Source organism: Crinia signifera, chromosome 19 (genome assembly GCF_055691185.1).
Source record: "Crinia signifera chromosome 19, ASM5569118v1, whole genome shotgun sequence".
Lineage (NCBI taxonomy): Eukaryota > Metazoa > Chordata > Amphibia > Anura > Myobatrachidae > Crinia > Crinia signifera.
Window position 1 is genome coordinate 2,893,110 of NC_139226.1, and position 11,391 is coordinate 2,904,500.

The window sequence follows — 11,391 nt, forward strand, 5'->3', positions numbered from 1 at the left end:
TAGATAGATAGATAGATAGATAGATAGATAGATAGATATGACATAGATAGATAGATATGACATAGATAGATAGATAGATAGATAGATAGATAGATATGACATAGATAGATAGATAGATAGATATGACAAGATAGATAGATAGATAGATAGATAGATAGATAGATAGATAGATAGATAGATAGATAGATAGATAGATAGATAGATAGATAGATATGACTAGATCTGGGGTAGCCAACCCTAGTCCTCGAGAGCTACCAACAGTGCATGTTTTGCAGGTCTCCTCACAGAATCACAAGTGAGCTAATTAGTTCCATCTGTGTATCTTTTAAAATGTGTCAGTGATTAATGAGTGCAGCTGTGCAGCAGCTAGGTTGTCTGGAAAATGTGAACTGGTGGTAGCTCTCAAAGGCTAGGGTTGGCTACCACTGGACTAGATAGATAGATAGATAGATAGATAGATAGATAGATAGATAGATATGACAAGATAGATAGATAGATAGATAGATAGATAGATAGATGAGTGCAGCGTCACTCTCCTCTGGGGTTCCTGGCAGCAGCTGGTAGTGAACAGGTAAATGGTTGGGATAACGAGCTTGTTACGCACCTGTAGTAGATGAGGGAATCTATAAGGACAGCCCTGTGCAGGAATACAGAGCACTGCATGGATGAGGGGATCTCCAGTCTGGTGAGTAACCCCCAGAATTACTCCTGTGCAGGCAGCCATTGCATGCTTTCCCTGTGTGTGCCCACTATTGGGCTCCATGTTGCCGTGCCTTTTATGTGCTGTAGATTGAGGGATTCCTATTGCTGAGAGTACCAGAGGTATTCGCCTCAGTCAGTGGATCTCCATTCCCAGCAGGTCATGTTTTCTGCTTGTCTTTCATCATGCACAGGTGAGTTAGTCTGTTCCTGGGTCAGTATTTGTAGATCACCTGCTGCTGCAGACTGACATGCAGAAAGCCTGGCCTGTTGTGGGGTGGAGTTGGGAGCCCCTGGTATACTGGATGTATTTGGGGGAATTGCTGTAGGTGACCCTGAGGTGAGTTATGTGGCAGCTCCTGATGTTCTCCCTACAGACTGGTTGCTGCCATATCGGGGGGGGGGGGGGGGGGGGGGTAATGCGTGTACGGTCTGTAGTCTGCCTGCCCTGCATGGGCAGCATGTGTATGAGGTCATGTACTTATTTATGGTGACATCATCAGCGATGACCTCACATACAGTGGTGTGTGTGTGTGTGCACAGTGGTCAGTATTGTCACTTGGCAGTGTAGGGGTCTCTCCTTTCCCTGAGTGTGTGTGTTGTGTGTGTTGTGTGTGTGTGTGTGTGTGTGTGTGTGTGTGTGTGTGTTAGACTGACACTGGGCCTGATTCTGAATCCCTCTTAAAAGCTTACTCCTTTTTCAATGGACATAACATGCTGCACTGCAGGTGGGGCAGATGTAAGATGTGATGTGCAGAGAGTGGTGGGGTGTGCTCAAACTGATTATCTATATTGCAGTGTAAAAATATAGCAGCCAATATTTGCCCTAAAAATAACTCGCCTAAATCGAACTCTCTGCACATGTTACATCTACCCCCCCTGCCCTGCAGTGCAGCATGGTGTTAACAAGGTCTCTCTGCACTTGTTAAATCTACACCCCTGCAGTGCAGCATGGTTTTGTCCATTAAAGGTTTCTGCTTTTACGAGTGAAGCAGAATCAGGCCGTGTGTGCACAGTGGTCAGTATTGTCACTTGGCAGGGTAGGGATCAGATGATGGCTGTGTCAGGCCTCATACTGACCCATGTGGTGCCTGCAGGAGACATATGGCCCTGATCGGATCTCAGGGTGTGTATGGGAACGTGAGCAGACTGGGGTGTGCCGGTAATTCACCCTCTTATTGTGTTCTCTGGATCAGTCAATGTTTAACTTTCTCCATCTCTTGCGTAACATAAATACCGCGTATGTCGCGAAGGGGAAACACATCACCTGCCAGACGCCCTCATCTCCATCTCCTCACCGTAGACTCAGGCCAAGCTGGATGTAATATGGTCTGCAGAGCATTACACCTATCTGCAGAACATTGTTCTATCCAATCTACACCTTCACATAGTTACATCCTAGGTAGCATATTAGATCACTGACCTCTCCAGTGATCTGCAGAACATCGCTCTGTCCCATCTACCCCCTGACAGGTACATAGTGATATATCCTGCAGACTATTACATTACTGACCTCCCTAGTGACCTGCAGAACATCACTCTGTCCCATCTACCCCCTGACAGGTACATAGTGATATATCCTGCAGACTATTACATTACTGACTTCTCTAGTGACCTGCAGAACATCTGTCCCATTTACCCCCTGACGGGTACATAGTGATATATCCTGCAGACTATAACATTACTGACCTCTCCAGTGATCTGCAGAATATCGCTTTGTCCCATCTACCTCCTGGGTGGGCCGTGTGGCAGCCAGAGGAGCTGGGGCATGGTCACCAGCTCACAGAGCCGCCGTTCTTGCCCCCACAGCGGCAAAACAGGCGCCATTTGTAGGCCATGCCCCCAGGCCCCCAAATTTCAAGGCATGTGCCAGGGTCCGTCCGTGGACCATTGGAAAGTTGGGAGGTGTGCAATGTTACTCAGTAACTTAGTGTGAGTGTAGCCATGCTCATTGCGGTGATTCCCCACAGCTACAATACAGGCTTCTCCATCTGTACAAGCCTTATTTGGGTTACCCAGAGGTCTGTGCGGGCGAGGAGCTGGGTGGTGGCCTGGAACGTGGCTGAGCATGTGGTGGGTAGGCCTTGGTTATGCTGCAGTGGAGGTGACGTCTTCTGTGGGAATCTGAATGTTCTCACGTTCCTGTGGGCTGAGGGCGCCGTGGGTTATCTCCAAGCTAACATGGCGACCGTCAGGCCTCCGGCATAATGAGAACTTGGCCGGCGGCCGGATTCCTTGTGCAGCGGAATATACAGATTACAATGTGTTCGCACGGATAACGGATTATGTGACTTTCCTAAAAGATCTCAGCTCAACCTTCTGAACGAAGAGCTATATCTCTGGAAATGATGATCTAGCTGCTGCTGGCGTGTCGCCATGGTGATCGTTCCAGGTGCGCTGGGTAGCGGCTAGTCGGAGGAGGCGTGGCCTGTGGTTACCTGTCTCCTCAGTGGGTGTGGTATAGCTCAGACAAGGGTTAAGTCTGTCGCCATGGTGATCGTTCCAGGTGCGCTGGGCAGCGTCTAGTCAGAGGAGGCGTGGCCTGTGGTTACCTGTCGCCCTCAGTGGGTGTGGTGTAGCTCAGACAAGGGTTAGGTCTGTGTCGCCATGGTGATCGTTCCAGGTGCGCTGGGCAGCGGCTAGTCGGAGGAGGCGTGGCCTGTGGTTACCTGTCTCCTCAGTGGGTGTGGTGTAGCTCAGACAAGAGTTAGGTCTGTGTCGCCATGGTGATCGTTCCAGGTGCGCTGGGCAGCGACTAGGAGGAGGCGTGGCCTGTGGTTACCTGTCTCCTCAGTGGGTGTGGTGTAGCTCAGACAAGGGTTAGGTCTGTGTCGCCATGGTGATTGTTCCAGGTGCGCTGGGCAGCGGCTAGGAGGAGGCGTGGCCTGTGGTTACCTGTCTCCTCAGCGGGTTTGGTGTAGCTCAGACAAGGGTTAGGTCTGTGTCGCCATGGTGAGCGTTCCCGGTGCGCTGGGCAGCGGCTAGTCGGAGGAGGCGTGGCCTGTGGTTACCTGTCGCCCTCAGTGGGTGTGGTGTGTAGCTCAGACAAGGGTTAGGTCTGTCGCCATGGTGATCGTTCCAGGTGCGCTGGGCAGTGGCTAGTTGGAGGTGGTGTGGCCTGTGGTTACCTGTCTCCTCAGTGGGAGTGGTGTAGCTCAGACAAGGGTTAGGTCTGTGTCGCCATGGTGATCGTTCCAGGTGCGCTGGGCAGCGGCTAGTCGGAGGAGGCGTGGCCTGTGGTTACCTGTCTCCTCAGTGGGTGTGGTGTGTAGCTCAGACAAGGGTTAGGTCCACTCCGTATCACCATGGTGAGTGTTTCAGGTGCGCTGGGCAGCGGCTAGTCGGAGGAGGCGTGGCCTGTGGTTACCTGTCGCCCTCAGTGGGTGTGGTGTGTAGCTCAGACAAGGGTTAGGTCTGTCGCCATGGTGATCGTTCCAGGTGCCCTGGGCAGTGGCTAGTTGGAGGTGGTGTGGCCTGTGGTTACCTGTCTCCTCAGTGGGTGTGGTGTAGCTCAGACAAGGGTTAGGTCTGTGTCGCCATGGTGATCGTTCCAGGTGCGCTGGGCAGCGGCTAGTCGGAGGAGGCGTGGCCTGTGGTTACCTGTCTCCTCAGTGGGTGTGGTGTGTAGCTCAGACAAGGGTTAGGTCCACTCCGTATCACCATGGTGAGTGTTTCAGGTGCGCTTGGCAGTGGCTAGTTGGAGGTGGTGTGGCCTGTGGTTACCGATCACCCTCAGTGGGTGTGGTGTAGCTCACAGATAATGGTTAGGTCTGTGTCGCCATGGTGAGCGTTCCAGATGCACTGGGCAGCGGCTAGTCCAGGGCTGGGCAACACTGGCCCTCCAGATGTTATACCCCATTCACACCAGAAATGCAGGGACAAACCTGGGAATTCAGTTCCCGGGACAAGCAGGGACATTCCCGGGTTTGGACCCATTCACACCAGAAATGTGCCAGGGTCCGTCCGTGGACCATTGGAAAGTTGGGAGGTGTGCAATGTTACTCAGTAACTTAGTGTGAGTGTAGCCATGCTCATTGCGGTGATTCCCCCCAGCTACAATACAGGCTTCTCCATCTGTACAAGCCTTATTTGGGTTACCCAGAAGTCTGTGCGGGCGAGGAGCTGGGTGGTGGCCTGGAACGTGGCTGAGCATGTGGTGGGTAGGCCTTGGTTATGCTGCAGTGGAGGTGACGTCTTCTGTGGGAATCTGAATGTTCTCACGTTCCTGTGGGCTGAGGGCGCCGTGGGTTATCTCCAAGCTAACATGGCGACCGTCAGGCCTCCGGCATAATGAGAACTTGGCCGGCGGCCGGATTCCTTGTGCAGCGGAATATACAGATTACAATGTGTTCGCACGGATAACGGATTATGTGACGTTTCCTAAAAGATCTCGGCTCAACTTTCTGAAAGTAGAACTTTATCTCTGGAAATGATGATCTAGCTGCTGCTGGCGTGTCGCCATGGTGAGCGTTCCCGGTGCGCTGGGCAGCGGCTAGTCGACGGAGGCGTGGCCTGTGGTTACCTGTCGCCCTCAGTGGGTGTGGTGTGTAGCTCAGACAAGGGTTAGGTCTGTGTCGCCATGGTGAGTGTTCCAGGTGCGCTGGGCAGCGGCTAGTTGGAGGAGGCGTGGCCTGTGGTTGCCTGTCTCCTCAGCGGGTGTGGTGTAGCTCAGACAAGGGTTAGGTCTGTGTCGCCATGGTGATCGTTCCAGGTGCGCTGGGCAGTGGCTAGTTGGAGGTGGTGTGGCCTGTGGTTACCTGTCTCCTCAATGGGTGTGGTGTAGCTCAGACAAGGGTTAGGTCTGTCGCCATGGTGATCGTTCCAGGTGCGCTGGGCAGTGGCTAGTTGGAGGTGGTGTGGCCTGTGGTTACCTATCACCCTCAGTGGGTGTGGTGTAGCTCACAGATAATGGTTAGGTCAGTATCGCCATGGTGAGCGTTCCAGATGCACTGGGCAGCGGCTAGTCCAGGGCTGGGCAACACTGGCCCTCCAGATGTTATACCCCATTCACACCAGAAATGCAGGGACAAACCTGGGAATTCAGTTCCCGGGACAAGCAGGGACATTCCCGGGTTTGGACCCATTCACACCAGAAATGTCCCTGCATTTTCTGGTGTGAGAAGGGGGCGGGAAGGAGGTGGGCAGGCGGCGGGATGGCAGCGGAGGTGGGGAGAATACTCACCCCGGTTGCTGGTCCTCCGTGCTGGCCAGGTATCCACACAGGCAGCGGCGCAAATGACACGACAGGCTGCGGATGAAGATGACGCAGCGGCGTCCTCACTGCCGCCAAAGAGCTGCCTCATTTTCATCCACCGGCTGTCCCATCATTTGCGCCCGCTGCCTGCATTAATTCCCGTCGGACAGGACACGGAGGACACGGCAACCCGGGTAAGTATACCCTGTACCTTTCACACCAGCCAGGTCCCCGGGTTGAACCCGGGAACAACCCTGGTACCTAGCCGGGTTGAAATTTGCCCGGGATTTTGTCCCGGGAACCTTTCACACAGCGCTAGTACCGGGTTGTTCCTGGACTCAACCCGGGAATTTAGTCTGGTGTGAATGGGGTATTAGTGAACTACACATCCTTGCATCAGTTTCAGCATGGCCACATAGCAAAACTAATGCAAAGCATCCTGGGATGTGTAGCTCACTAACATCTGGAGGGCCGGTGTTGCCCAGCCCTGCGCTAGTCGGAGGAGGCATGGCCTGTGGTTACCTGTCGCCATCAGTGGGTGTGGTATAGCTCAGGCAATGGGTAGGTCCGTATCGCCATGGTGATCGTTCCAGGTGTGCTGAGCAGCGGCTAGCCAGAGGAGGCGTGGCCCTCAGCGGGTGTGGTATAGCTCACAGATAATGGTTAGGTCAGTATCGCCATGGTGAGCGTTCCAGGTGCGCTGGGCAGTGGCTAGTCGGAGGTGGTTTGGCCCGTGGTTGCCTGTTGCCCTCAGCATGTGTGGACTGACAATGGTTATGTCGGTAGTATTTACTGTTCCCAATCCCCTAAATTCTGTTGATCCTTTGTTCAGAGAGCGGCTTCCTGATTAAGTTTGGTAAATAAGGGCCCATATTGTTAAGGGTCCCAGTCTCATGCCCCTGTTGTCACATTCTTGCTGCTTTCCCTAATGGTGATGCCCAGGGCTTAAAGTGGTCCTGGCCTGGAAAGGTGGTGGAAATGGTTTCCTCTGTATTACTTTACTCTAAATTACTTAAATTACTCTACATAGTAGCACAATATCATGCATAATATACAGCATGTAGTGCCCCTGATTCATTTTATACCACATAATTGCCCCTTACTCATTTTAGGACACTGTAGTGCTCCTTAATCACATTACTTCATTTAGAAAAGCCTGCTCCAGCGAGTACTACTACTGTGCACAGGGAACTCTGTTCCCCCTCGTTACTCCCCACTTTTACCCCAGGACAGTGGGTGGCAGGGGGTGCTGCCAAGAGTAGGTGTTCCCATGCCCTCCTCTGATATCGGGGGCCTCCATAGTTTCGGCTCAATTTCGTCTGAGGACTACATTTACTGGATTGTTAGTTTATAGAAGAGAGATTGCCTGTAGTAACCAATCTGTTCCCAGCCTTTCTCCTCTAGAAGGTGCTCGATAAATGAGTAGTCTGCTTGTTATGGGCAACTTCTTATTTTAAAAAACTCACACTTTAGTGAATTTACACCTAAGGCCTAGACCAGTGTTTTTCAACCACTATGCTGTGGTACACTAGTGTGCCCTGAGCTGTTCTCCAGTGTGCCCCCAGATCTAGAGATGCCCAAAGCAGTTTACAGCCACCACCAGTTCTACTGTTATTTACTGGTCTCTTCTTTTCTTGTAAAGGGCCAATGTATTTTATTTTTGTTACCTGTGGGGACCAGTGTGATTGTTCTTTATGGGGGCCAATAGCATACCTCCCAACAGTCCCGATTGTCAGGGCCTGTCCCGCTGTCCCACCCGCGGGTGGCAGTGTCCCGCGGTGTGGGGGGGCTGTTGGGAGTCCCCCCTGTCAGCTGCTAAGCAGCGGGGAATAAACGCTGCGCGCATGCGCACAGCGTCTATTCCTGCAGCCAGGGGGCTGGGGGCATGGCTAGAGGCTCACAGAGCCTCTGGGTCATGCCCCCATAGCTGCAAAATGGGGGCGTGGCCTCGCGGAAGAGCTGCGAGTATATGCCACGCCCCCAAGAAAATTTCCCACCTGCTGAAGTGCCAAAGTTGGGAGGTATGCAATAGGTTTGTTTTTTTGGGATGCGGTCATCTGTCAGAATGAACTTGGGTCTACAGTCATTAGGTCGACCCCACTAGGTCGACTGGCAGGAAGGTCGACCTGACTTAAGGTCGACATGGGCCAAGGTCGACATGACTTAAGGTCCAATTTGCATAAAGGTCGACATGAGGAAGGTCGACTGGTCATAAGGTCGACATGGGTTTTTCACTGTTTTTTGAGCCGACATGTGCCGACAGGCGGTATTTCATGCCCTACCATCCACTAGGGCGTGGTGGGAGAATAAAATAGTGTGCCGAGCGCAGCGAGGCACCGTGCCCGAAGCATTGCGAGCGATGCGAGGGTCCGATTCTCATTGCCAACTGTGTCCATGTCGACTGTGTCGACATTCGGATCAAAAAACAGTGAAAAACCCATGTCGACCTTATGACCAGTCGACCTTCCTCATGTCGACCTTTATGCAAATTCGACCTTAAGTCATGTCGACCTTGGCCCATGTCGACCTTAAGTCAGGTCGACCCTCCTGCCTGTCGACCTAGTGGGGTCGACCTAATGACTGTAGACCTAAGTTCATTCTGACAGATGTACCGCTTCCGTTTTTTTCCTGTGGGGGCCAATGTGGTTTGCCTTGTGGGGATCGCATGGTGTGCCTTGGCAATTTTTAAAATCTTATTTAGTGTGCCGCAAGGTAAAAAGTTTGAGAATCACTGGCCTAGACACTCGCTAGATCACTCTGTGTCGGGGCCATAGCCGTAGTGGTGTGCTGCCCCCCCGCGTATTGCTTTTGCCCGGTAAATAATATCCAGTACGCCGGAGAACGCTGGTCCTGACAGGTCGCACAGAGCGCTGATCAGTGACTCCCCGTGTGTCTGGGCCGTAGTGGTGTGCTGTCTCCCGGTGATATGCAGTACGCTGGAGAACGCTGGTCCTGACAGGTCGCACAGAGCGCTGATCAGTGACTCCCCGTGTGTCGGGGTCATAGCAGTAGTGGTGTGCTGCCCCGCACGTTGCTGTCTTCCGGTTATATGCAGTACGCCGGAGAACGCTGGCCTGTGACAGGTCGCACAGAGCGCTGATCAGTGACTCCCTGTGTGTCGGGGCCATAGCGATAGTGGTGTACTGTCTCCCGGTGATATGCAGTACGCCGGAGAACGCTGGCCTGTGACAGGTCGCACAGAGCACTGATCAGCATCTCCCCGTGTGTCGGGGCCATAGCAATAGTGGTGTACTGTCTTCCGGTGATATGCAGTACGCTGGAGAACGCTGGCCCTGACAGGTCGCACAGAGCACTGATCAGTGACTCCCCGTGTGTCGGGGCCATAGCGGTAGTGGTGTGCTGCCCCGCACGTTGCTGTCTCCCGGTGATTAATATGCAGTACGCTGGAGAACGCTGGTCCTGACAGATCGCACAGAGCACTGATCAGCATCTCCCCGTGTGTAGGCCCCTAATAAGCAGAACCTAAAGCCAATATTTGCTGCAGAGCGTCCGATAGCATCCTGTCCTCTGCGGGTGGGCGTTCTGCTGCCATAACAAACGCTGCTACGGAATAGTCTGTTTGGGGCAAACAGCAGAGATTACAGGACACAATCAGGAGCCGCGGGCCATGTTGAATCCAGGACAATGAGACGATTCAGAGCAGTGGGGTCAGGCCTGTGCCAGCTGTCGCTTGTGGCATAGAATGAAGGGAGAGAGTTCTCCCTGTGTAAATATCAGTCCTATTCCTGTCTGCAGAGCCCAGAAATACCGGCATGTACCTAGTGGTTTCTGGGTTATAAATAAGATGAATATCCTGGGACACTTGTATACTGGTCCCTAGTGTCCCCGGCCAGCGCTGCCAACCACCGCACAGCGGGTCTCCCCAAATAGGAGCAGGGGAACAGAGGTGGCAATGTCTGGGCTGGAGGAACATCTGACGGTGCAGTTCTGCGGCCGGGAACCCTCATCAGGATGTGCGCGGTGTATGATGGTTACTGTACACAGGCAGCGTGCAGGGAAACGGGGTGCTCTGATTGGTGGCTGCCAATGTTCTCCAGCGGTTGTGGAACTACACGTCCCAGCATGCCCTGCCACAGCTTTAGCAATCCATTATATAAAAAAAAATCTGTCGGGGCATGCTGGAATGTGTAGTTCCACAACAGCTGGAGGGCCGTGGGTTTTACACCACTACTGTAGATCATTAGATCGGTGCTGTCTATGGTTTTGGTGACTATGTCAACGTCTGTCAACATGGATCGTGCGTACCCTGGCATCGCTTTGTTCTATGCCATGCTTCGGGCCTGAGGCCTCGCCACGTTTGACACTTCGATCCAAGAGTATTACAACTGGGCCCAGTAATGCACAAAGTAAGAAGACAATCCTGGCCTCAGATACAGGACAGTATATGGGCTATCCACAGCGCTGTGAGGGATTTCTCCCAGCATGCCCCGCTACCTCTGGCATCTGTGCAGGCAGAACTGTTGGATCCCTCACATGGCACGGCTGAAAGATGCCCATGTACTTCTATATGGTAGTGCCAGCTTTCAGAGCCCGCCGGTGGTGTTTAGTACATTTGGGGATGCACTGGAAACCCTCAAACTTTGGGATTTTCCCACATTTCTCCCTAAGTACATCCCGCCCGGGGGAGCTGCTCTTTGCATTGCTGATCACATAGGCTCGGTTATATGTGGTAAGTGCTATTGTGTGGCTGATGCCATAACATGGGCTCCTGCGTTCTGCAGATGCCACGTGTCTGAGGCACTGCCGGCGCCCACGATAGCTGCCCGTTACTAGTATAGTCCATGTCTGCTGCAAACCCCGGTGGCAGGGAGGCGCTAAGTAAGTGTGGGCGCCGGGGTCTGCAGGGACTATCGTTATTATGCTACTTCTACCTGCCTTATTCCGCTGCCGCGTCTGTATTCGGCCACGAGTCAGGATCGCAGATCTACTAATCTGTGTCCCAGTGCCTGGCTCCTTGAGTGAAATGTCCATCACAAAATGGCCGCCCCCTTAGAGCAGACAGTTTTTTAAGATGCTAGAGGAGGCAGCGACTGTAAGGGGGCGGCCATTTTGTGATGTTTATTTGACTAAGGAGACAGGCGCTGATCTGCGGTCCCAACTCCCGGCCAAATACAGTTGCGGCGGGGGAGGCAGGCTAAGAGGCAGGGTTAAATTTAAGGGGGGGGGGGGCGCAGAAATTGGCGCTACACAACTAATTAGGGTACATGGTACCCGGGAGCTCGTTAGATCATGTCAGACATTTAATTAGCATCTGAGGAAGTCCGTAGGGGGCTGGACTTAGGGAAATCTGATGTAATACTGCTAGTTAGCTAAAGATTTTGACACGGTGCCTCTAAAAAGGTTATTAATGAAACTAGGTAATTTAGAGTTAGGAGATAAATCAGTAGTTACAAGTCAGATAGGTTGAACTCAATGGACTAACGTGTTTTTTTTTTTTTTTTTTAGCCTTAATTACTATGTTACGATGTTAGTAGTGC

The 11,391-nt window shown here is 52.6% G+C and overlaps 1 protein-coding gene across 1 annotated transcript in view; it reads left to right on the top strand.

Annotated features, from left to right (window-relative positions):
* The first annotated feature begins 624 nt into the window (after positions 1-624).
* The window catches only part of ECE1 (endothelin converting enzyme 1), a 130,605-nt gene continuing 119,838 nt past the window's right edge, over positions 625-11,391 (top strand). The window contains exon 1 of the mRNA XM_083161799.1: positions 625-685. Coding sequence (XP_083017925.1) covers positions 662-685 — 24 coding nt within the window. The 5' untranslated portion in view covers positions 625-661. The remainder of the gene's footprint in view (positions 686-11,391) is intronic.